Raw genomic sequence first — 26,085 nt, forward strand, 5'->3', positions numbered from 1 at the left:
CAAGGCCTCGGCCACAGGAATTACATGGAACACTAATAGCGTTAAGATTTTACATCACTAAACTGTGAATCTGCAGTCTTTGACACGAGCCAAACATTTGACAGGAAGAACATCTGGCAGCTCCTGAAGTTGAAAACAGACACGTGTTCAAAGATCTATTCAGACTCTTGTTTTTAGTCTTATTTCAACATCATCAAGATATGATCCAGTCATACTTCACAGCTACAATGCCAAGTTTTGCAGCAACAAAGGGGCTTAATCACCAAGAGAAACAACTGGCCTCTGACTTTTACACCAGCAGCAAGGCTGTCAGCAGATGATTTATGGGTAAGTGAAAAGAATCACTTGTACCTCCATACAGCTCTGGGTGCCACCTCAGAAACACAATGCCTCAGCCTTTAGGAAGCTTTAAAATCCACTTCAGGCTTTGTAGTACCCAGTGTGGTGGTCAAGGGCAGCCTCACCTGCCACGTGCTCAGATATAAGCCACTGCTGGCTTACTTTGCAGCAAAGGACACTAACTGTCCTGTACTCAATGCATTTCTTCCCTAGTCTTCGTTTGCTCAGCTCTCGCTGGACAATAAGTCATTTAGGAAAATTATATTTAGACGAGTTTGAATCTTATTTTAGAAATAACTGGTAACTTATTAGGAAATAACTCAATTTCTCTAACTATATCTTAAATGTACATGGTGCAGTCACACCAGCTGGATTCAGATGGCAGCTCAGTCGGTTCTTTGTTTATCTTGGACACTCCTGTTTACTCTGACAGCTGATTTGGCCTGGAATCAGGCCCTCAGAAGTAAGAACCTTGGAATCCAGGTTCTGAAACAGAATTTGAAGAGCTGGAATTGTGAATAAGAAGCATAGCAGCACTGATATGTATTGCCCCGTTGTAGCTCTTTCACCTGCAGGTAACTTCAGAGCCTGCGAGACAGAAGTCTCTATTTCTATACTGAATGCACCATTCATTATTGTCTATAAAGTAACGCAGCACTCCAGAACCAGAGGAATGCCTTTCCCTAGAAGACTCTCTTCTTCATGTCACAATTGTGGCAAAGAAACAAAAAAGGGAGAGCCTATCTGACGACAAGTATCCTTAAAGGCAGCCTAGCTGCATTATGTTTGTTTTCTGTCATGTAATGCTCTTCTCCTCTTCTGAAACAGCGTGCACTGAAACTGTCTGCCAGAAGAGTCTAAAGCCACCTGGATTTTAATTACAGAGGAATTCCAGCTTTCCCATCGACTCCTAGAAAGAGTGTGTCACCACAAGCTGTAAGTGAGAGAAGCAGCGTGTGAGCACACTGCACACAAACCTGTGCTCAAGAGAGACAGTCACACGCACTCACATAGAAAGCGACGCATGGATTTAAGATTCCAAAAGGTAAAGAAATGTAAGGCATTTACCCTTGGCTTTGCTAGTTCTTTCACAGTTTCAATCTCTTCATCGGAAATGATATCAAGAAAGCGAACAATTCGAGGCTTGTCCCACTCATCTTCCTGTTTGACAGGGCCCAGAATGTATCTAGGATTCCTGTTTCCATCATAGTAGCGGCAGAACAGTCTTTTTTGTCTCCGAGGAGTCTGAAAGCAAGGTGGAACGAGATCATCAGAGAACTTCCATTGATATCTCTAAGAAACATTAAGATGTCCTGAGAACAACAGATAGGAACTATTGCCTTTAAGAGATGCTTTAAGTCTGTGAAATCATAGAAAAATAGAATCATTCGATTTGGAAGGGACTTTTAAAGGCCATCTGGTCCAACCTCCCCTGCAATGACCAAGGACACCTAGAGCCCTGTCAGGAGCTCAGAGCCTTGTGTCCAGCCTGACCTTGGCTGTCTCCAGGGCTGGTGCAACACCACCTCTAGGAAGCCTATGCCAATACCTCACCACCCTTACTGTAATATATTTCTTCCTTATATCCTCTGTAAATCTCCCCTGTTTTGGTTTGAAATAATTTCCCCTTATCCTATCACAACAGACCCTGCTAAACTGCCTGTCCTCTTGTTACTTACAGCCCTTCTTTCAATACTGACAGGAGCCTTCTCTTCTCCAGGGTGTACTGCCCCAGCTCTCAGCCTGTTTTTGCAGGGAAGTGTTCCATTCATTGGATCATATTTGTGGCCCTCCTCTGAATGCGCCCCAACAGTTCCATGTCTCTCCTGTCCCGAGCACTCCCCATCTGTATGCAGCACTCAGGTGAGGTCTCACAGCGCAGAACAGAGGGGCAGATCCCCTCCCTCGCCCTACTGGCCACATTGCTTTAAATGCAGTCCAGGATAGATTTGGCCAGTTTACATACATACATACATACATACATCCCAACTGGTGTGGCAAATATGCCTGGCCTATAATTCTTTATCAGCTGGATCTGATGGAAATGTTTATATTTCACCCTACATCAGTATTGGTGGCGTTACAGGTTTGCCCATTTTAGCCCATTTTTGCTGTGATTGTGTGGAATTCCAGGATTAATCCCAGTAAGAACTATGGGTTAAAGCCTGTCAGTACTTTAAGCAAATTAACGATACTCTGAAATACTGCAACAAGCAGTACTTTTCACACTCCTATTAAAAACAATTTTGTCACTAAAGAAACACCTTTGTTAAATACCATACACAAATGTAGACTTCCAGTTCAGTACTTAGCATATTCAAACTAGTCAGCAGTAACACTCCTTTCCATTGGACAGAATGGAACAGGGAAGAACTCCAGTGCACACCAACCCTCAGCTCAACACACCCAGCCACCTGCTGTAACAGCTCCTTGCTTCCACACCACACACAGATTCTGGACATTGTTTTGTTACAATTGGTTTCATACATTTGAGAACAGTCTACTCCACTTTACCATTTTGAGACCCTCCCCACGGCACAGCATTTCGTACTTCCTTCTCTCAGGCAGGTAATCCTTTTTCTTAACTTCAGTTTCCTTCTCTGTCTGGTCTTCTGCATCTGTACTGGACTTATTGGCTTCTTTTTCTTTGGCCATGATATATTCAAAATACTTCATGTTCCCATTTGCTCTTTGATGTTCAGGATCTGTTGAAAAAGAGAGAATTATCACCAGCAAGTCTGCAGCTTAGAAAAGAAGTATTCAGAAGAGACAATATACAAAAACAAAAGCAACAGGTTCAAACCACTGCTTCTCAAACAGAAATTGGAAACACCTATTCTGGTCTGAGAGTATCACAGGATACCTGAAAATCCAAACTAGGCTGGAAGAATGCGAGCCTGCAGCATTGCATAGTAGAAAATAACTTGAGCTGTCAGAGCAAAGCTCTATTCATTCACAGTTAAGAAAACAATTACTGTGAGGCCAGGATCCTCAGCTCAGTATGTGAAGGTTTCCAAGCACAATAAGCAGGGTTTGGCCATTCCAGCCAACCCGAGCAGAGCAGGAGGGACAAGGAAATTTCAGTGGGCAGGCAGAGCTGGGACAGTTTGACTGGCTTTAAGCTTAACAGCTTGGGAATTAACATTTCTGGTGACCAAGGTTTTGGCAATCAATACCCTTAAAAAAAATAATTAAAAAAAGTAAAGTTTCAGTTCACTAATAAGTGGTTCTCGCTGGCCTTTGATATACAGATTATGTTTACATTCTTCACACAGTCCATCAGTGGGATATTTACAGAAGCACAAATCGTTTGGGTATTTCATTTTAAGAAGCCTGTAGACAAGGCAGGAAATCAGGAACACCAAGAGTTCCCAGAACAAATCCCTGGGTAACGCCAGCTCAACCACAGGGCTACATCTTGCTGAGCCTCAAATCCCTCCTTCACATACCCAGTTCGAGAAGGCGCTTGGTGAGCATCATTGCTTTGCTCAGATCCCCCTGCTGATACACAGCATAACTCAGGTAGTCCAGAATGTAGACTTTATCTGCAGAAGACACTTCTCCCTCATCCAGCTGTTTCAGAGCTTGCTCCATCCAGAGCTCAGTGTGGTAATAATCAGCCTCTGTGTACGCAATCTTTCCCAGCTCAAAGCAATCTTCAGCTGTTAAAAAGGATTTGTGCTTTACACCTGTATTTGAAATAAAACAAAAGATTTACACAGAATACTGTACTGGATCGCTCCTCAGAGCCACATTCAGATACTTCCTATTCTTCAGAGCATCATTCATTTCTGTTGCTGTTGTGGTCTTTAACATCTTCCTTCTGCAGCGGCTATTTGTTGAATATCCATTTTAAGTATCTAAAACGTGCAAACCCTTAGCAGAAGATAGAAGTGATTACATACAGTTTGCCATCACCAGAATACCAGAAACTAGCTAAGTGCCTCTACAATTTGTGGAAAAGAAAGGAAACCCTCCTTCCTCAGAACACAGGATACCTTGAGCAAAAGCAAGCATAGGAACAAGCTCCAGAAATCTGTTTCCAAAGATGGTGTGTTATTTCTTCAAAATGTTACTGAAGCACACCCTGTGTCAGCAACAATTTAGCAAAGGAGGAAAAGAAGACATCAGTGAATTCCCAGCTACTTGAGATTTCTGAAATCAGTCTATTTTAGAAACATCTGAAGGGACCTCTGGAAGAGTAAAGTACTAGTAAGCAAATGACACATTCCTATTTTTGCTATTGTAAATGAAGGCCCATGGAAAAACCACATCTGTTTTTGTAGTAAACAAAGCATTTAAGTAAAAAGGGAAACTGAGATGCAGATGGAAGCTTTTCTTCTTACCCAGGACCCATCAGCTTTACAGCTACACTAAATTCCTGATTACACCTTAACACTTCCTGGATTTCTCCCAGCAGCTCCCACTGCTGCGTTCCAACAGGGAAATTATACTGAAGACATGCCATAAGAAATTAAAGAACTGAAGAGATGGTCCACAAGAAAGAATAACCTGCAGGTAATAATTAACACCCTCTGGTCCAGCCTGGGATTGCCAATGATTTCAGGTTTCTAAACATGAAGCTGCTCTAAGGCAGTGCAAAACTTAGGGGATGCAGTATGGAGGTGGGCTGAGTGTTCTTAGGCACAAAAAGATCCTCTGGAAAGAGTAACAGGTTGCATTTAAAAGCAGCATAACATCTAAATGTGAAAAGGCCACTTAAAAGAGCGCTCAGAACAGCAACCATCAAATAAGGCTGATAACAGATGTAAAGAAACAGCATGGCCTGTAAGGCAAGAAGAGAATCAGCGAGCAACACAACAGCATTTAGCATTCTGATCAAAGCTTGCCCACCTCGCAAACGGAAACTCCCTGGGAAAGGAGACAAAGAGCACAAACAAGTGACCACGTGGCACGTTCATCTCTAGCTCTGAAGGCCAAAAAAACAACTTATTCTCTTTTATACTCTCGGGCTTTTGGGTTCTGCAATAACACTCGATCATGCACAGTCTGGACAGCTTATTGCTTCAAAAGAAGCAATAAAATGCAGCCCATCCAAAGCACTTTGTCTTTTCATTCTGTGCTGTTTTAGGAAAAAAATAATGAACGGCTTATTGTAGTAGAATGAATGTGTAGCTCTTTGAGACAGTCTTGAACGAAACCCAAAAGCAAGGTTATACAGCAGAACATATAAAGCCAATTACCCTTAATTTTATTAGACATCTGACCACAATGAGCGCTTCCAAAAACACAGATGGATTGTGCGAAGTTGATTTTTTGCCAGCTGGCACAGGACTGGCTTTGAGAAGAGGAAACAAGACAAAAAACTAGCAGAGAAGAGCCTCCTGACAGGGAAGTGTGTCTCCTGCATATAAACCTGCTCCTCTTCATAGTGCCACATAAGCGCAGGTTCTTTTGTATGCATGTAATAATGGTCTCTACCTTTGTCTGTTCAGTTTATACACTCCGTGAAGCTGAAGTTCAAATACAACTTAACTTTTTTACCACAAGGAAAATACTGACTGCAGCATATTGATTCTTTTTTATTAAAACCTATTAGCACTACATTATCTTACTGCCACTAGAAGAAAGACATGAGACTCAACTAAAAGGAAATCTTCAAGCTCTAGTACAAGGAGAGTGGTACTGGTACCTTCACACAGCAGTTAAACAAGGCGGAACATTGTGAAAGGATCTGTAATCTGGACATACTGCAGATAACACCTGTGAGCCTTACCTGGAAGATTTCCCCTTGAGAGGGTGTCGGTATCCAAATTATACGTGTCTTGGAGCCGCAAGAGGGCTTTTGCTGCACCAGTCTGATCTTCATCATTAGGAAAAAACTGCCGCTGGATTGTCATGTTGGAGATGAAGCCTGGAAGAACAGGATAACACTCAGCCTTCTTTGTCCCAAGAACTCTACCAACTCAGGGCATGAAATGAATGACTCCCTATTCCAGGGAAAGCCAACATTTCAGGAAAGGCCATTACTGCAGATTTATTTCTGAAGAACAGGAGTATGCCTGAGGCTTCACTCAGAAACTATTTATGCCTTAGCATAGCATATAATAAAAATGTTACATACAGCACATAGCAAAGGCCAGGCCCTGGCACACTGCAGTCATTTGTGCCTCTTTAGGATCACCAGGGTGACAGCAGACCTTTTCCAAATATTCTGCTAGTTTTTCAGGATTCTGCAGCTGTTTGGAGGTGAAGTTCCAAATACTGGGGATGCCACCACTCTGAGCACCTGCCCATATCAGCCCACACTCTCTGCCACTCAGATCTGTCTTGCCTCTTAGGGCAGATCTCTGCACGATACTCTAAAGTAATTGTTCAGACATAACCTGAAACACATTAATCACACGTAGCAATTGGAGCGTGCTGGTTTGGGCATCCCACAGATAGTCAAAATCCTCAGGAGCTATTGGAACTAGCTCTTGAGCTCTAGGGAAAGAAGGAAAAGAGAAAGGGATGCTGAGGAACTGCTGGAAAGCATCCTCCCCTATCTCCTCCAAAGCCAGGCTCCCCGAGGAGACAAAGCAGAGTACAATTACTAATAGTATCAACAATATGGCTTCCAAAGCCCAAAGATGACTGCAATGCCAAATACACACAAAACAGCAGTTTCTCGGCTGCCAATTTTATCATAATATAAACCAAGGCCACACAGCATAGCAAAATAAAAACCTTAATCCAACCCCCAGAGATGACAAACAACACAGCAGGGAAAATAAGCAGCAAGCAAGGTGCTACACAATATAGTTCCATGAGAAGACTCTCAAAGAGCTCCTTAAACAGGGAAACAATTAATGTTGTGACCAGTAATTATCAAACTACTGCAGTACCCTGTGTTAACGTGCTCCAGACAAATCAGCTGTTATCTCAACCCTTTGAGCCCTGTGTTGAGCACCAAACTGCTGCTGTAATCTTTTCAGTGGGAGGACTAACCATTTTTCCCCTTCTGCTTCTACACTCAGGAGACCAATAGGCTGCTTGTACTGAGGAGGGAAACAGAACTCCACAGAGCCACCACATTCCACAAAAGGAATGGCATCAGCAAAGTCAGCCATGAGGACCCAAGTCTCAACAAACCAACAGCCACTGATGTTGACAGAAAGTAACTTTTCTATCAGACAATCTCTTTTGTCCCAGCATCCCAAAGCACAAGTCTTACCATGTTCTCACTCCAAGTACAGGACCCAATGAGATGGTTGTTCTTATCAGTGACAAACACTGGGTCTTTTCTGAAAGCTCCACTTGTCATTTTCCACTACAAACCTACACCTAACATCAACTGCTTGTTGAGATAGATTTTAACAGGCCAAATGTAACCAGCCCAGCTTCCTTGCTACTCAAACTCTATTTCACAGTCAACTGATACGTCCTTTTCTCTACTGAAGAGTTTCCACTCTTGTACAGGAAGCAAGGCAGCCAAGCATTTACTAAACTCCTTTAGATCTATTTCACAAACACTTGGACTCTGCCAGCATTCAGGTTTCACACCGTTACACCTTAAGGGCAGTGGGCACATCAGCAGCAACAGCACTTCAAAACAAGCTCTCCACGTTTTGCACTCTGAACAGATTTTTTTTCCCCTTTTTTCTTTTCAATGGAGCTGTCACACTTTTAGGTACAATCTCCTGAAAGACTAGATGAGTACATGAAGCCAGCCCTGACACCCTCCACAATGGAAAGCCTCCAAGCCTCTAGTAAAACATCAGTTTTTCTAAAGTTTTTGTAAAGCTCCAATAATAACACACTGACATGAAGACAGTGGGCCTTCTGAAAAACACTTTTGTACGATAGCATCTCAAAAGCAGACTTACAAACCTAATTCAAAGCACTGCCTGTGAAAGACAGTCAAGGAGCTACAATCATAATGTGATCTGATCACTGCTCCTGCTATTGGCATACTTACCATCCGACATGTCCTTCAGAACCAGGCTCTCCAGCTCGCCCCACTCTGTGTTAAGTCGTTTCATCAGCTTGAATGCATTTACAGGGTGTCCCAAAAACCCCTCGGGGTCTTTAGTAGCAGTATCTGTCAGCTTATCTAATTTCTCAGCCCATCTAGAGTGAAGACACACAGTCATTAACATTTCTTGTAAAAGCTATAAAACTGCTTTCAAGCTACTCAACAGTCTCGCACAATAAAAAGCCCATTACAAATTGCAAACTTTTTTCTATATATAAAGCACTTCTGGAATGAACAAAAGGGTCCTTTTTTTAAAAAAAAATCATCTTTGGCAGCCACCAAAATCTCAAACTTGTGGGTTCTTTTGTTCTTCTTTGCTGGGACGCTGCTGAATGAACTCCTTTCCTACAATGCCACTGCAGTATGCCAGCAGTTTTCATGCATTTCAATCAAGAAGGCTTTATTCACCTTTTTTCCTAGACACACACCCCTAGGCCTATGACAAGCCCATTCACTCCCCACCACAAGACTGCCTTCCATATCATAGGCTTGCATTAAAAAAAACACACAACTCTCAGGTTCCCAAATGAGAGCCCAGATCAACTTTCTGAGGCTGTAATTCTGACTCTGCAAACCTCCCTCGCTCCTTAGTGATATCATCTGCTCACAGCTCCAGCGTGCTCTGAAATACACACCAACTGCTGCTGTTCATCTGTCTGTCACCCCAGCAGAAACAGCGAGGGAGTTCACTCCAGTAGGAACATCAGTCACGCTGAAAGCACCAGCACTACACATCTGCAGACAACACAGCTTCCCCTCCCTGAACCAAACAATGCACTTGTAGAAATGAAGGCATGCAACAACACCCTGATAACAGGATAAATCCACGTTAGGAGAGGCCGCAACCCACAGAGAAAACCAAACATCAACCACAAAATGAAAAGCAAACAGAAAATCTGAAGCTGGAGAGGACTCCGTACAAGGGCTGGCATTTAGCATGCTCCAAAATCTGGCAGGTCTCAGACATCTGCTAATGTGCCACAGAGTGCTTTCCTTCTTCCCATACTGTCTGGAGATGTTTTCCTATGCTCTGACAGCCCCCACCTGTGCTTCTGTCAGCAGCAAAGTGCCTGACAGGACTCCCAACCACTGTGCTCCATTGGCTCCTATGGACCAATTCCAAGCAAGACAGGAGGGCTGACCTGAAGAACCTCATGTCAACAACTTGTGCATTTACAATGCACATGCACAAACCTGTTGTATATTTCCCATTCAATGGCTATCAAACCTGACGACCAGGTGAGAGTCACTGCCACTATCAGCCACAATCACAAGTCCAAGACTTCTGCCAAGTATTTTCCATAAAAGCCTTGACAAGCCACACAAGGTGTGAGCCATCCTCCCCACTCCAGTGAATCACCAGCTTTCATTCAGATTAAGTCAAAGCAAGCTAACAATATCTTTGAGTACAGGGCCCAACAAGCTCTAAAGACATAAGCATTCCTCCCACCTTCTTCTCTCTCAGTCAGTTATTTCAACTTCTTCCCAACAGCTGTCACCTCCAATGTAACAAAAACAAAGCTGTGAAGCCCATCTGACTAGCTATATTTACACGTTTTTGTTGTTCAATCTGATTAGAGATAATAAAACAAAACTAGAAGCCTTTTCCTGGGGACAAAACCCTGGTAATAACTTCTAGCTTAATCCTCGCCTCAGAGGCAAAATTCCTCAGGTGTAATGAGCCTTGGGAAGCATTTTTTACATAAGGTCAGACTCAAATTATTAGCTATCAGCATCATCAAACAAGCTGCTTACTTTTTGATCTGTTCCAGCTTGCTTTCTTCTGCCTTGATGTAATCTTTCAGTGATATCACCAGGTCTTTCTCTGTATTAATTAAGTCTGTCATATGGCCTAGAAAAAAATGTGAACACTTTGGTTAAACAAGGAGAAACAAAAACAAAGAAGAAAAAATGAAAACAGAAGAGTCTTAATTTCTTCTGTTTTCTTCCTCTCTTCTTCCCCAAAATGCTCCCACATCCTGTTAGCTAAACTGGAAGGAGTCCTTGAGCAAAGCTTGTCTTTTCTTTCTTTGAGGGAGAAGATCTTGTGTTGGACAAAGCTCGTTGCCATGGAAATTAACATAATATCACATATTTATTATTAGAACTAATTCAGGATTCATTTGGAAAAGGAAGTAGGTTGGAACCGAGTAAACTTCCAGCCAAACATACATAATGCAGAGCAAATAACCACAAATCTAAATATACAGAGACTTCATCTTTGAAACACAATAATACCTCAGATTTATTTTTAAGTTCACTGGCATGACTCCAGTATGACCCAAATAACCTTAATTATTAATTAACTGCTGTTTTCCTTTCTGCAAGCAGGCAGCAGAACAGGTTCACCATGAAGTGATGCAAGTCACATCTTCAGCTGCATCCCACAGCACTGGGATACAAAAAAAGGCACACTGACATACTGGTATCATGGTGTACCTGTTTTGCTTGGTTTTATAAGCATGCCTCAAGCCACACTGAAACTGCATTTAAAATTCAGTACCTATAGGAATATATAACAAAACAAAGCCTTGCTTCGTTCATCGGACTAATTGCACTGAATGAATTCAAAGGATATTTCTCTCAAAGGTGAGAAAGAAGCCAATCAGGCCCTAAGAGCTAGTAAGTGGATTTAACTCTGTACCAATATAAGCCTTGCACTCCATTAACACATCACTGCAGAATCAGTATGACAGTCATTAAGAAATTCTATCAGCTATGTAGCATATACACCAAAGCACGTCGCACCAATTGAGGTGAAGAAGTCCGTATGGGCATAAGAAAAAGGCAGCAGAAATCCAAGGGCAAGGGTGTACCACATCTTGTTGGATGCCATGGCTGTAGCTCAAAGCTGTCACCTCACCAGGTACCTACGAAAGAAACAAAGCAGGTAAAACATCCCTACTCAGCGCACACTTGACTCTAAGGGACAGTTCATTCTGTCAACTAAGGAATATCTTAGAAGTCATCGTACTGTCTTGGAATTCACAAAATATTGGTGTTTTTTCCCCATATGTGAAAGCTTCACCTTTCAGGTATCCGTCTCCTCAGGTGAATTGAAACAACTGCAGGTACTTACAGAAATGGTTTTACAGCCCTTCCGAAGGCAAGATGATTAATTTATGGAGGAAGAAAAAAAAATAAAAATAAAAGAAGAAATATTACAAAGTGGCTCACTCTGCCTGGTTAAGGAAGAAAAGGGTTTGCTTTGGATTGAGTTGCAAAGTAAAATCTGGAGAGAGCAAGCTGGAGGCCTGCTTTCTGCCCACACCAAGTCAGAGCCCTCGGCACACCAACGCTCCAAAGCAGCATTCCTCACCTCCTCCTCACCTGCTCCTCCCCACCATGGGCAGCCAGGCACTGAGCTAAATCCAATTATTCCGAACCCAATTCATCTAAAAGAAAACAACTCTGTAGCGCCCTTCCTTCACCCTGGCTCAGCTCCTTCCGTTCACTATATAGCCACACAACATCTAGAGAGAGCAGCTGGGAGACAGAACTGGCAGCCAAAGACAATAACATCGGGCAGCGTTGTTTCTGGTAGCAGCACTGGTTTAATGCGTTTGTGGAACTGCATCTCAAAATGCAATGAGCAGAAACCCAATTCCCAAGACAACCTGAAACACTTACCTATTTTTCAAGGTAACCCTGAGATACTGATAACATCTGTATGAGATCCTGTGGCTGATATTAGCCCTATTAAACACAAGCTCCAGGTGAGTAATTGCTTAAGGTAACAAATCGCATCTGAAAGAAGTACTCTCAAAAACAAGTATTTTGTTGCTTTTCCCTTAAAGAAAGCTGTGTCCAAATGCACCTCTCAGCTCCTGCTTTGCTCTGCAGAAAGCTGGGTGCCTCCTGCTCACTCTGCAGCCAAACCAACACATCTGTGAATCAACCACCAGGCACAAACATTTCTACTGCACGATAAGTATTTGTTAATATTATCAGTACTCAGAATTCACTGAGCTGTGTGTTTACTGGCTGTTTGTTCCTAACTTCACCAGCACACTGAATGAACCAGTGGCAACAGTCACAAATTGCAACAAGGGAAAAACTCTGTTTAGGTACAAAGAGAAAGTCTGTCACAATGACAACAGCTGTGTGCAGATGAGGTTTCTTTGGGAGCCTCATTTCCCATTCCTGGAGGACTTTCAAATAGGGCAAGCCCACGCGTAGCCCAGCCCAAGCTCCAAGCTCACCCTGCTCCAACAAGCAGAAGGCTCAGCTGGACAACATCCAGAGGTCACCTCCAATTTCATTTGTTTTTCACAGCCTCCAGCTCTCGTGCCTTCCATGAGGGCTCAGGTCCTGCAGCAACGTGCAGCCACCCAAGATGACTTCCCTCCCAGCCGGAATTCTGAGCTGGAAGCAGAGCCCAGGGCAGCAGCCAGCCGTGCAGCTTGCACTGCCCTAGCAGCAGTTGCTAAGTAGCAAGTTTCAAAACTCCTGCTGGAGGATCATTACTTGTTCCCAAATCAAAGAAAATAAGGCTCAGTTAAGAAAGGTGCTGGAAATCCCTTCCACGCATCAACTGCCAAGTAAGTAGGCTTAATTTCTTCCTGTCAGAGACATGCAGTAAACCAAGACGAAGCTGCTCTCTGTTACTGCCATCAGTCTGGCTCTCCTCCGCAGCTGCGTCGCTCTGAACACACCAACATGGCACGTGAGCATCTCAGAGAGGAGGGAGCCTGCTGCCCACAGAGAAAACGGTTCCAGTGGGAGTGAGGCTGACAGCTTCAACACAGGAGGAGTTGCCCAACTTTCTGCAAGACGTATGTTTGCTTTGCTTTGAAACTGTGAAACACGACTGAGGGGGGGAAAAAAAGTACAGAACAAGCATGAAGATACAAGCAAAACAGAGCAGCAATGCTGCCAGGTGTGATATGGAACTCCCCTAACAGTAGGGACACACAACAAATGCCATTTCAAACGATGGACCTCCAAGATGAGTTTTTCTGATGACTTTTATAGGGCTGCCAAAGTCGTATCAGAGCGATCCCGTACAAGCAGAAGGAAAAGATAAACTGAGACCAAGTACACAGTGAAAAATACTCAGAACAGCCAAATCAAGGCAGATGGTGGCTGAAGATGAAAGCATCCAGTGAACAACACCATTACACGGCAGTTCTCACTGTCTGTCCCAAGCTCCCTGGTACCCAATGGGGTCCAGAAAGCAAGAAACCACAGATAGGAAACAGAGTGGAGCACAGACTTCAGTACGGAATTATTCTGGAACGGCTCTAACTTTATCCCAAATAGCTTGCTTTATTCAGGTAGTAAGCAATCTACTTTAACATGAAGTGAGCAGAGTTTGAGGGTGGAGGAGAGTAGCACAAGCAGTGGCAGCTGCCCCCTGCAGCAAAGCTCCCTCTCCGAACAGGGCTGCAGCTGGAGACTTGTGACTGGAATCCTTACCCAAAATGAAAGAACTTTCCCAAAGTTCTTAGGCACCAAGCACCACTTGCACAAGGCCTGCTGCTATCTCCTGGTATTTCTGCCTGTTCTGCTGGTTCGTAGTGCATATAAAGGACTTTGTGTTCCTACTTCGATTTGAAAAGACACGAAAGCAGCAGATCCTACACCTCTAAGACCTTAAGTTCATCCTCCAGCTCCTACATGACAGAAGCAGCTTACCAGTAAGAGACGGGAATGAATTTCAGAGCCAAGATCTGCACTGTGCTTGAAGTTACAGTCCTGCAGAGTAGAGAAGTCTGTACACAAGTGTGGAGCCCGGGGATGGAAGCACGTTTTCAGTAGGTTTCTGGCATGGCAGGACTGAATGGAGGCAGCCCTCTCAAAGCACGTTGTTGTAGCTCTCCAAGCCAAGACAAAGAGCTCTGGCAATGCAGCAGAGCGCTTATCTTATGAGACACAACAAGCAGGACGCTGTCCTCCTATTCACGCCTCAGCACAACATCCGCAGAGATGCTCGGAGAATGAAAAGCGCTCACACCGAACATCAGCTGGAGCACAGTATGAGCGGGAGCTCCTTCCTGCTGAACGGGTACCGTGCAGAGCAGCAAAAAGCCCCTTTTTCTCAAGGGGACTTACAGGAAGGTGCCAAAAAACACAGAGCAAGCGACAGCACCACCACGAGCTTTATTGGCGACCTCAGTGCTCAACAGACTCCATTTATAAGACCAGTCTTTTCTCAAGGCGTTCCCGCACCCCCCGCACACACAGCACAGAGCAGGGCAGCATTAACGAAGCAGCGCAGTGTCTCGGCCGCACCCCCCGCAGCTCCCCGGACGGCGGCTCGGGCCTCGGCCCAGCGCGGCGCCTCGCTCCCGCCCCCCCGTTACGTAACGGCCGGCAGGGCCGGGCACCGGCGGCGCCTGCCACGTATCGCCCCCACCCCCCGCGGAGCCCGTCCCGTCACAGCGCGGTAAGAGAGGCCGGGTCTCACCTGAGGAGCGGGCGGGCTGCGAGCCGCACACGGAGCCGCACACGGAGCCGCACACGGAGCCCCACGAGCCGCCCCACGAGCCGCCGTGACGCTCCGCGCGGTGCCGCCCGCCGTGGCTCTTATAGGCGCGCAGGCCACACCCTCCCGGGCCGCGCTGAGCGGGGCGGGCCGCGGGCGGCAGCCGGAGCTACGTGAGCTCGGTCACAGCGGCGGCCGCCATGGTGCGCAGGCGCCTCCGGCAGCGGTGCTCCACGTGGGAGCGGGGGGTCGAGCTTTGTAGTTTTTAACTTCGCTCTGAACGGGGTTTTGTCAGGCTGACGTGGCCCAGCTATTTATTAACCAGTGGTGTCAGTGCTAAAGATGAGGCCGCTGACAAAATGAAGCTGTGATAACGTGAAATCAAGCCTTTATTGAAGCCTTACAGTTGGATCAGTCCCTTGAAGGCCAGCTGGTCCAGCTCCCCTGCAACAAACAGGGTCACACACAGCTCCATGGGGCTCAGCCCCATCCAGCCTGACCTTGGGTGTCTGCAGGGCTGGGGCATCACCGCTTCTCTGGGCAGCCTCATCAGTTATGGGTTATATCTACAGAGTGTAGTTTATATATACAGAGGGAAAAGACTGCTCATTAACTCTCTGTTTAAAGAAGTGATTTGTCTTTCCCCGGCCTTTTCCTAGGAAAGAAACATTTTTTAACAAGAGGTTCCTTGTGGTGAGACCACACGTTCTCAGCGTGAGCTTGCTAGCTTGATGCATTGGAAGCAGTTAGCAGCTGCTTTGCAGTAATGGGCTGATGCAGTCCCAGTGCTCCTGTCCTCTCATTGGGAGCAGCAGGTGAGACAGAAGAGCAAGAACTAGCGAGATTACTACCATAACTTATTGGCTCAGCAGATCTACTGGGTTGTTTTAACAGCAGGGTGGCTTTACACTGCAGATCACACTTCAGTGCTCTATCTTATTAAGGGAAGATGTTTTGTCCATTAATCCAATTAGCACTGTGGGTTAATAAGATTGTGCTTCCTGAAGTGGAGCAGCCGCACAAATAGCATAAATATACCTATACTCATAAGCAATGCCAATAACCAGGGTGGTATTTCCCTGTATGCTCATTATGTTTTACAAGCAACGCTCTCAAGTTACACAACAACTTCTTAAGTAGAACATCTCACCAAAGAGCTAAAGGTGCTGAAAACATTTACGCACTGATAAAATTCCCTTTCTCCTCAATATAGGCAGGTAGGTTCCAGCCCAGGGTAGTGCTTTGAGTATCAGAGTATCTCTTTGGGGACACACGGTCCTTAACTTCAAACAATGTCCCTGAGTTACTGACACAGAAAGCAGAGCAGCTTGCAAAAAGAAAAGAAACTAAACAAACGGGAACTAATAACTTTCAGAATAGCTCGAATTGTTGCGGTGGCGTTGTTCCCATAATAGCTCCTGCTTGGCAAATTACAATGTGTGGATTTCTGGTACAACGAAACATGCAGGGAAAGCTCGTCCCCGGGCAGCCCCACAGCTTCAGGAGCTGATGGAAAGCCGGAGCAGAGCCTGACAGGCACCCAACTGAGCCTGGGGTTTCCGAACTACATTTCCCAGAGCTCCTGCTGGGGGAAGAGCGACTCAACGCGGTCAGACAGCTGCTGTTTGCTCCGCTGGCTGGAGGAGCAGTGCTTCCAGCTGAGGTCAACGGCAGCGTTTCGGAGCTGTTTCCTGCTGCTGCGGACGGTGTGCCGCCTTCTACTCCGAGAGTAAGTGGACAAAGTGGCAGAGATGTCAGGAGCCACCGTGACACCTCCACTGCACTGAGCACAGAGACTGGCTGCTTGCAAAGAGACGAGCCTCTGCGCAGGCACCACCCAGCTCACGATCCGTCACCGACCTTCCTCAGAGGAAGGACTCGCCGCCTCTTCCTTGGCGCAGTTTACACGTCCCAGCCTGAAGGATTAAGGAAACGCAACTTCCTCCTTAGGGAGCGTTGAGATCTGTGGTTGGAAAGTGAAATACTCGGCATAATTGCTGAGGATTGTGAATCATAGCTCGGTTTTGTTTCAGATGAATGCCTGAGATGGCTGTTTTCAGGCGGCAGTCTGTGACTGCCTGAGCTGACAGTGTGGTAGGATCCTTTGGCACAAAAGCCGTTCTCAGTTGGAGATGATCCAGTTCAGCTGCAACTGCTGCCTCTCGTCGAGCTCTGGGAATTCTCTTCCGCCGCTGATATTTTGTCTTTCATTCTCTTCTGGCATTGATGCCTTTCCCACAGATCAGCTGCTTGCTGCAGTAGGATGTTCAGCTGGATGGAGGCCATTACAACTGCGTAGGAAACAAACAAGAAATCAGACACTCCCACTGCTCTTTATCCCACTAGTACAGGATTTCAGGGAGGAATATTTAACCTCAGCTTAAAACACTTTAAGACTTTCTGTGCACACTTATTTTAGAAAGCAAATGCCAGCATTCTGTAGGTTCTGTAAGCACATAGTATTGGGTTATTGTGCTTTTTACATCATATTTACCTTTTCAAGGCCACAGTGTTATGTTCTGTGCTTCTCTTTTCAGGCAGAGACAGCTTCCCATAGGTGCTGATTATGGCTGCAATTTATCAAGCAGCATATAGAGGAGCTGCTCTCTTCTGCAGGTCACACTCTACCTATGTTAGAAAAATGAGGTAAGTTCTCACCTAATTCTTGTTTGCACTGAGCCCAGGATTTAGCACTCTTGCGTTCACTGTCATGAGCAGCCTTACCCAAATGTAATGCCAGCTTTCATCTTGTAGCAGTTTAGTGATACAGGAGTGCTGCGTGTACTTTGTAAATGGGAGTGGTCAGAATCTCTCCACTCCCTTCACTGTGGAGGAGAGCTAATTGTCTTAGGCTGAAACTCTCTAAATGAGTACCTGTGGTTGCCAAAGAACTTGAAAAAAATAAAAATAAAAATCAGGCAGACCTGAAGGGATGCTGCTCACCTCATTTAAAGACTACTTCAGACAGTCTGGAAGAAGCACAGAGTCACATCTATAAAAGAGCCCTCTTGGACTGACAGACTTGGGTTACATCTTGGGTCTGCTCTGCCTGAAATAAATGTGCCCAAATAAGCATAGCATAGATAATATCGACACAATCTTGAATTCATCTTCCCAATTTTTTTCTTACTGCAGATACTTAAATAAGCTAAAGGAAGATGACAGCTTGTGTAGACAAGCCCAGACCTCCGGAACTTTCTACCTCTTTCACAATCTCTCACCCTTCCTGCGGAAAGTCGGGAAGAAGTATTTGATACCACAGCTCAGTGCAGCAGGTAAGCAGGTGTCCAGACAGGGCACCTCCTGGGTCACACAGCTCAAATGATACGGGGTCATTTCCAATAAGCAACACCTTACCTGGGTTAAAAATCAATCAAGACATGCATGGAACACCCTGTTATATACCGTATGCTGTTTGTTATCAAAAAAGACTATTTGAAGTTAACACCTTAGCACATTGACGTGAGCTCGTGCTCCTCACGTGCATATGGTATCAAAATATGCCTGAGCTGCTTTGAGATTATTAATTTTAAATATTTGGGACCATAACTTCTGAAGAGCTGGCAGGATAACAGACAACAAATTCTGTTACCAAAGCAGGGGAAAGTTTTGAGAAAAAGTTATTAACTGGCATAAGAGAGAAATGGAATGGACAGCTGTTCCTCAAGCATAAGAACATACGCATCTTTAGCTTGACATGGTCAAAAGATCCAGCATCTAGGAAGGACACTGCACCTTTGGTCTCCACCACTGCTCTCCCATGAGCACTCTGCCTCAGATTGCACAAGTCTTGGCAATGCAGAAAGAGCATCACGGACGTGCAAATTAACTTTCCTTATGGCTTTTCCTTCCCATTTCTCCTGCTCTTTAGAAATGAAAAGGATCCTGGAGAAATTCAAAGAGACTGAACAGTGGATAGAGAAGTCGGTGCTGATCGGTTGTTCAGATGAGCATGTACCACACTTTGCCCTGGATTTAGGTTGGGATGATCCTCTTCCATCTGCGTTGGCATCACATTTGATGCACTGAGATGAAAATGCTGCTGAGGCAGCGTCCCTTCTCTGTGCTGGGTGATTATTTACTGCCAAGAGGACTCAGTCAGTCCTCTGCAGGAGCTGCGGTGAGCACAGTGATTGAGCCACCAGACTGTGGCTCAGCTGTGCTGTGGATCCTCTGGGTGTGTTTGTAAAGGTGGGCTGTTTGCAGGTCACTTAACATTTGGAAATGTGTACCACTGAAGTGATGTCACTTCCATGGGGACTTCCAGAAATTGTATACCGGAACAATGAAGGGTGTAAAGTTGGGATTAGAGCTGCAGTTCATGAGATCACAGATTTGTTGTTTTTTTTTTAAGCAGGAGCTTCGGAAAAATCAGTTATTGAGGCTGAGCTCAAAGGATCGTTCACTGACTTACGAAAGGCTCTCTTTGTAGTGGATGAGAAGGATTCTACTTTGCTGGCCTCGGTACAGTGCAGGATTTGTAACCTCAAGAAGTTATTATTCCTAGCATCTCTTTGTCTCCCACATTACTTTATGACTTGATATGTATTATGGAAGTATCTACTGTCAGTTTTTAGCCAATTAGTTACAAGGATGCTATGAATTACAGCTCTTCTCCCAAATTTGCTGTCACAAAATAAGCTGCAATGGGAAGAGAAATAGACAAGTGGCTTACCCATGATTGCAGTAATTTTCCATTTAGCATCAACCTGCTGTACACCCAGCATGAAGTACACTGATCTCAGCAGCAGCAGTAGTCTCAGCAACCCCAGTTTGTCCTCAACAATTAACACACATGGCTTTCCTATTATCCTCTTGGCAAATTGCATTTCAAGAACTGTCATGGATTTTCTGTCAGGGCTGCTCTGTTACAACTGCACACTTACAAGTTATTACTTTCAAGACTCCCTGTTTGGAAGACCTAAGGAAAGATTTGTGTGTGAAAATTAAGCACCCAAATGGATAAGCGGAAATAATTAATGTTTCTTTTCCTGCTCTGTAACATTTCTGATGCTTGGGTTATTTTTCCCAAAAGGTATCTGGGGCTGCTGTCTCCTTAGGATAGTTTGGTTCTTATCAGTACCCCCATTATATCCCAATAAGGAACAACTCTTCCTCCAACCCCCCCTTAAAATGATGAAATCTGGATGCTAGAGCAGTACACATAAAACACCAATTGCAGAAGACTCTTTATCAGAACAGTGGCCATATTTCATTTACCTCATAGAGGCTTCCAAATGTAATCAGAGTTCACACCCGTAACAGCATGCTGGGGAGAAAGCAGCAAAGCATCACTCAGGGGGACTGCTCTGAGTCATCTCCTGGTTCTGGGTGTCCATAGGTCTGTATTTTTTTTTCTTCACAGGCCCAGGCCCTTCTCCGGTGGCATGATTCCCACCAGTACTGTAGCAAAACTGGGCAGCCAACTCAGAAAAATATAGCTGGCAGCAAGCGTGTGTGCCACGCCAGTGGAATTACTTATTACCCACAGGTAAGCACAAGGTTTCTGCTGGGCCATGTGGACAGTGCGGACCCCCCAGCCACTTGCACTTACATGTAAGGTAAGAACTCCTTCCTTTGCTCTTGGGTGCATGTTCTAGGCATCTCCAGTAGTCATCATCTTGGTGTCTGATGGCAGCCGCTGCCTCCTTGCACGACAGCCCTCATTTCCTGAGGGGATGTTCACCGCTCTGTCTGGCTTCTGTGACTTAGGTAAGGCAGCCTCTCGTCCATCACAGTGCCCTCAGATGTGCAGAGCAGCGGGACATCACCCGAGTGCCTGCTCACAAAGGTGAATGATGGTTGATACCACAAAAGTAAAGACTGGGCCAGCATTGTTATTCAGATAGGGTTCAAAATAGTATATATGTGAAGAGAATGGGTGAATTATGAGTACATATCAGTTGCTGTAGCCCTTGATGGTAAGTTTAAGTGTTTGACTTCACAGAACAGAACCCCCAGATACTTCTTGGTCTGTTTTGTGCACCCCCAGATACTGCTTAATCCATTTTGTATCTCATACCATTTGGGTCAGAAAAAACCACCAAAACTACAGACCTCTTGTTACAGGAGGGAAAATGGCTTAAAAAGGGAAACAAAGAGGAGCAGCCCCATGTTCTGTCCACTGGCTGCACACAGACAAAATCAAAAGTGTCTCTGATGGCTTTGGTTAAGGGAGGTAAACACTGACAGCAAGGTGCTCAATTCAATGAATAAACTTTCCCAGGTCAGCACAGCCAGAGCTCCCTGCTCACGCTTGATCAGTCAGGGCTGGAACACCTCAGGAATGAGTGTACCTACAGTTTCTTGCCATGGCTCGCTGCTCTGATAGCACCTGCCCTTACTCAAATATGATTGCTTTTAGGTGAAGCTGTGGAGGAGGCAGCCCGGCGGGAGGTGGCAGAAGAGGTGGGCCTGGAGGTAGAGTCACTCCGGTACTCAGCGTCCCAGCACTGGCCGTTCCCCAGCAGCTGTTTAATGATAGCTTGTCACGCATTGGTGAGGGGACAGCAGTTGAAGGTGAGTGGACTCAGGTTTCTCCGAGGCATTTCAGTGCTAGCCCTACGTAGCAGAATCTCTTTTGGTCCACAGACTTTAACTTAGATAGCATCAGCTCCTCTCTAAATGTTCTTTTCAGCTAGCGTCCTACAAGTGAAGAAGACTGGAAAATAACAATTGCTTCTGTTGTAACATGCAAAACTTTGCACAGGTCACCAGATGTACAAGCCCAGAACACAACGCCTCTGCATTTTTTTCCCCACTTAACTTTGCAGAGCAGTTACTTTCTATATTCAGAACATTATCTGCTGTAGAACGTGCAGTTTCTGCTACGTTTATTACTGTGCTCAGACACTAGTACTTTGCAGGCTAGTGCCACGATGGAACAGGGCTAACTGACTCGTGGCTTCCCTAAGGAAACACTGGTGGGCAGTCACATCCTCTCCCGTGCTATCATCAACAATTAATTCCAGTGCGGATTAATCACTCCCAGGATTTTAGTATGAGAACTTTGCAGGTGCAAGAGCAAGGGACTGCTGCCTACATTTAAAACTGGCTTAAGGAACTGGTACTCCCCTAACTCTTTCCAGATCAGTATGAACAGCCTGGAGCTGGAGGAAGCCCGCTGGTTTAGCCTGGAGGAAATCGTGGACGGTCTCAAGCGAGGACCCAAATCTGCAAAGCAAGACAATGGAAGTTTTCTACCCTGGTTCCCTCCCAAGCAGGCCGTTGCTCACCAATTGATTAACGAGTGGGTTAAGCAGCAGACTTCCCAGCCAACTCAGGTGCAGTGACTTCATCAAGCTTATATCTCTACTAGAGTTACTAATGCTTGACACAAAAGCTTCCAAAGCTGAAATCTGTCGTACAGCAGGTATAACCTGATGGCAGTCCTACATATGGATACACAGACCTACACAGCCATTTCTAAACTGATCATCCTCAGACAACTCCTTGCGCAGTGGATCACCTTTGAGATGCATTGACTTGTAGTAAACATACAATAAAATTCTTTGTCCCAGAGCACGAAACATTGTCATCTGCTGCTGGTGTTGCCCAGTAAGCAACAAAACAACAAGCCCTGTGCAGCTACGTCCCTCTTTTCTCCATTTTATCCATCTAGAGGTTGTGATGGATATCTGAACCCACAATTTTTCCAGAACAAACATTAAGGGAGAGAGGCCTTTTAGTGTTCATCTGTACATCAGTCTGGAATGACAGACAAAGAAACAACAGAAGAGGCAATGCCTGTATGCTCTTCCCTTCATCCACTTCCATTCCTGTTGAATCTTCCAGTTTCATATGTAACTTTGCTTATTTCTCCCCTCCACCCCCCAAACATCAAGCATACTCCTATTTTGATGATAAATGACAGTAACGGAAACTGCTTCTGGAGACACCGCTTTCCCTGCCAGCAGAACAGAACGCGACACTTCCATCCCAAGGAAGAGAGAACAGAGCTACCTGGTGGTAGAGAGTGGAAGAGCAGAGCCTATATATGAGCATATTAGAACCCAAAAAACTCAAAGGTGAGATAAAATTACTGAAAGACACAATGTCTTTCACCCTGTGCCAAAAGTCTGTGGCTTTCTTGGAGAACTGTTTGCTTTACTGGTGAAGTGGTATTGTGTCTGCAGGGAGAGTTGGCAAAGATTTGGGGAAAGGGAAGCAGAGGAAGCAGATGGAAGGATCTGCTGCTTTTTTAGTCTTAGTCCTTCCTGCTTACTTGGCCAGAATTCAAATGCCAAGAATGTAAAGCCATCAGTACATGTACTCAAAGGGGGAATAGGACAGAAAGTTAGTACAGATTGGAGCATTATTGGTGCCTCCCCTCCTGCCCAGCCAGACCTTTAAATGAACTCACACACCACCAAACCTAACTGCAACTCTCCTACTTCTGGTTGCCTTCAAAATATGCCTCGCTGCCTCTCTTTGTGGTGGTTGCTTCTGTTTTCTCTCCCATCATTTTAATATTCCATAATTTTTCCTCTTCCTCTCTCGTCTCTGGGATGTGCCACTTCCACTTTCAGCTCCTTTTTTTCCTGTTATCTGTATTAAAAACACAGAAGAGTTAGACCCCAGCCAAAAGGGTATTTGTTCTTCTCAAGCCCCTTCATCTTTCTTCTAACCTCCCCACCACACTCCATGCACTTGCATAATGTGACCCAGGTTACAACACTTAGCTTGGCGTGCTGAATATCCACACAGGATCTGCTCTCTAGTAGAAAGAAAACTAAGAAGTAAAAGCTGCAAGAAGTATTGCACCTGAAAGAGCAAAGGAACGGCTGTGGGACTTCTGCAGCAATTTCAACTCTGAATATGCAACTGTTCCTCTGCTCCAGAGAGTATGTCTAACAAACCAGCTGCAGTGTGACCAGAATTTGACACTGGAGAAAACTGACCTCTGTTTGCTGGGAAACACTGGATTACTGCTTACCAAATGATGCTTTTAACTCAGACAGGCAGTCAGCGGGCTCCAACTGAAAGAACCAACACCAGCTCCTTCAGAACCATCCCCTCTGCATTGCTGATGCACAGCTGGCTTGGCAGGATGTCCCCACAGGGTGATGCAGGCTGATGGGCTGCCCAGGTTGAAGCTGACACCTCTCAGACTTCAGAGTTGCAGCTCCGTGTGTATTCAGATCACAGCAGGCTTTTAAAGGACTTCACATTTTATACTACTTTTTAAAAATTCCTTAGCCCATGCTTTTGACATCCCTCCCCAGTTATTTATATTGTGCTGTTCATAGGGAAGCACTGCTAAAATGAAATCAGCAGCCCCAGCTTGCAGCTGCCATTTAGAATGTATTCACCTTGACTTAGTAACAGATGGCAAGCAGCTGCATGAGGGTAAAAACCCTGCCAGATACCATTCATATGATGTGATGCTGAATAAACATGCATTAGACCAAGAGCAGTTTTGCAGCTTCATCTAAGAAGAGCTGTTGGCTATTTGTGTCACAGGAACACAGCAAAAGCAAAGAGCAAGCACACAAATTCAGTCCCGCTGGTCTGTCTGAGCAAGAAGAACCTAGAGAGGTTTTACTAGTGAAGCTACATACGTCTCGAGTCACAAGAGTTTTGCAGCAATGATCTGCAGGAAATACGCTAGTTAAATATGGATGTTGTCAGTACACAGCCTGCAGAATTCCACAGCTAAATCACGTCCCACTTTATGACCAAACTAGGAGTGTCAAAGTGCTACTGCAGAAAAATAAACCGTAAGACAGTGACAAAAAAGTCCTAGAGCAGAGCGCAGGAATAAAGCAAACTGTGTCATCTCTTAAACAAATTCTCAGCCATTAGCATTAACAGTCAATGGGATGTAGTTTCATTTAACATTTAATCCTTCATCAGATCTATAACTGCAGGTATAGTTAATAACCCTCTCCAAATTAAAAAACATCAGGGCTAGGCGCAGCTAACTTGGATTAGCATGGCCACCATCGTTGGGTTTCATTCCTCCTTTTACCCTAACTACAACACCTGTCCTGGAAGTATTTGAACCTCACACCTGAACACATGATGCTGTAAGTCACAGGGCAGTTTCCTAGCCTGGAAGCACATTCCTACACCTGCACATGATTTCTGTCTTACCTCAACAGAACAGCTCATCTGTATTTTACTGTAAGTGTACATACAAAAGATAAGCTGAAACCACGATGGCAATCTCAGCTATGTGCCCTAAAGGTGCAGATTTTGCTATTGAGTTAATTATTATCAGCACCTGGAATCTGTAATAGGAAATCTTACCCATGGCTGAGAACACACTGAATGCACATCAGGCAAAGCTTCATGTTCCCAACTCTTCATATTCTTGAGCAGTTCACTGATTATTATTATTATTATTTATTTTAAGTGGAATTGCATTTGCTTGTTTCCCCCAAGAATCCCAACTGCCCTCCACAGTGCTATTTTCTTAGGGGAATAAAACAAATTTAAAGTAAGAAAGACATTTCCATCTCAGACCTGCCAGAACAGATGCACTTGTGTTCCGTTCCAAGACAGAAATGCCAAGGGGGAGGAGCAGCTTTTGCTGCAGCCTCTGCAGCATCCCACGGGACCCTGAGGTGGTACAAAGGTCCTGCTCTGACTCCTGCTGCTATTGAAAACAAGCTCCAGTTCTACATAAATAGCTGCAGCAGGACCTGCAAACATATTCGTACAAATTGCTTGCCTGCTATGGCAAGTACTGCATGCCCTGGAGGTAACTGTTACTCTTATTTTACAAGGAAAGATAGAGAGAAGTCCTATGCAGGGTGGCAGTCCCTCATGGCTAAAGGGGAGGCTGCCATCTGCTTACTTATACAGCAAGGATTCTGATAATGGTTTATTTACAGGCACAGACTCCAAATAGCAGGCAACACCACCACCAAAGCTGCATTTGCACAGAGCTAGCTGCACTTAAACACTGCTCCTCTAGAGCAGCACCTCCTCCCCAGTGACCAGAAAGGAGCTGAACTCACACTAACACCATTGCTGGCTTGCAAGCTGCTGACTTCTGAGATGAACTGCACACCCCCTGCTAACAGTAATTAGTTAGAGGTTCTCTGACTTCGGTTCCCATCTACTCCATAGAGGTAGTTGACAGCAAGATTGACAGCTGTCAAACTACTCAGGTGATCCAGAGAGTCTGAACAAGTTCAGGATCCCTACCATCTCATAAGACTGGTTTCCATCTGGCATACAGGAGAGGAAAAATCTGTTCGTTGTATTCTTGCTTGCAGCGTACCAGTCAACAACCACTCCATTCAGAACCCAGGCTCCAGGGATTAAGCCACAAACAAGAAAACTGCATTTCTGGGAAGGGGGAAAAGGGTCAGAAGTCCTGGGATAAGCAAAG

The 26,085-nt window shown here is 45.0% G+C and overlaps 2 protein-coding genes across 11 annotated transcripts in view; one reads left to right on the plus strand and one right to left on the minus strand.

Moving 5' to 3' along the window:
- Positions 1-14,858, minus strand: part of P4HA1 (prolyl 4-hydroxylase subunit alpha 1) — a 27,994-nt gene extending 13,136 nt beyond the window's left edge. For 4 of the 5 annotated variants that reach the window (XM_015866288.2, XM_015866291.2, XM_015866293.2 and 1 more), the window contains exons 1-8: positions 14,727-14,858; positions 11,066-11,187; positions 10,073-10,169; positions 8,261-8,412; positions 6,077-6,214; positions 3,789-4,028; positions 2,854-3,044; positions 1,408-1,584 (exon numbers count right to left, since the gene is read on the minus strand). In XM_015866288.2, coding sequence (XP_015721774.1) covers positions 1,408-1,584; positions 2,854-3,044; positions 3,789-4,028; positions 6,077-6,214; positions 8,261-8,412; positions 10,073-10,169; positions 11,066-11,153 — 1,083 coding nt within the window. In that variant the 5' untranslated portion in view covers positions 11,154-11,187; positions 14,727-14,858. Of the gene's footprint in view, positions 1-1,407; positions 1,585-2,853; positions 3,045-3,788; positions 4,029-6,076; positions 6,215-8,260; positions 8,413-10,072; positions 10,170-11,065; positions 11,188-13,954; positions 14,177-14,726 lie in introns of those variants that run through there. The other variant, XM_015866289.2, reaches the window with a different exon arrangement.
- NUDT13 (nudix hydrolase 13) lies at positions 14,606-24,154 on the plus strand. 6 transcript variants are annotated; one of them, XM_015866304.2, is made up of 9 exons: positions 14,606-14,705; positions 17,282-17,390; positions 17,880-18,019; positions 18,616-18,723; positions 19,099-19,208; positions 20,110-20,235; positions 20,345-20,456; positions 21,109-21,263; positions 21,833-24,154. In XM_015866304.2, exons 2-9 carry the CDS (start codon positions 17,311-17,313, stop codon positions 22,034-22,036), a joined length of 1,035 nt encoding a protein of 344 aa, XP_015721790.1. In that variant the 5' UTR covers positions 14,606-14,705; positions 17,282-17,310; the 3' UTR covers positions 22,037-24,154. The 6 variants fall into 6 exon arrangements, with proteins under 6 accessions (XP_015721790.1, XP_015721797.1, XP_032301185.1 ...); XM_015866311.2 differs by lacking the exons at positions 14,606-14,705; positions 21,833-24,154 and adding exons at positions 15,392-16,473; positions 21,382-21,826; XM_032445294.1 differs by lacking the exon at positions 14,606-14,705 and adding an exon at positions 15,405-16,473.
- The last annotated feature ends 1,931 nt before the right edge of the window (positions 24,155-26,085 follow it).

The sequence above is a fragment of the Coturnix japonica genome, chromosome 6 (assembly GCF_001577835.2).
Source record: "Coturnix japonica isolate 7356 chromosome 6, Coturnix japonica 2.1, whole genome shotgun sequence".
Lineage (NCBI taxonomy): Eukaryota > Metazoa > Chordata > Aves > Galliformes > Phasianidae > Coturnix > Coturnix japonica.

Excerpts from the sequence above, each read along its gene's own strand:
- NUDT13 (XM_015866304.2), top strand. The coding sequence starts at position 17,311 with ATGGCTGCAATTTATCAAGCAGCATATAGAGGAGCTGCTCTCTTCTGC. Across the intron at positions 17,391-17,879 it reads ACCTATGTTAGAAAAATGAG|ATACTTAAATAAGCTAAAGG; the intron begins GTAAGTTCTCAC and ends TTCTTACTGCAG. Across the intron at positions 20,457-21,108 it reads GTCTGGCTTCTGTGACTTAG|GTGAAGCTGTGGAGGAGGCA; the intron begins GTAAGGCAGCCT and ends GATTGCTTTTAG.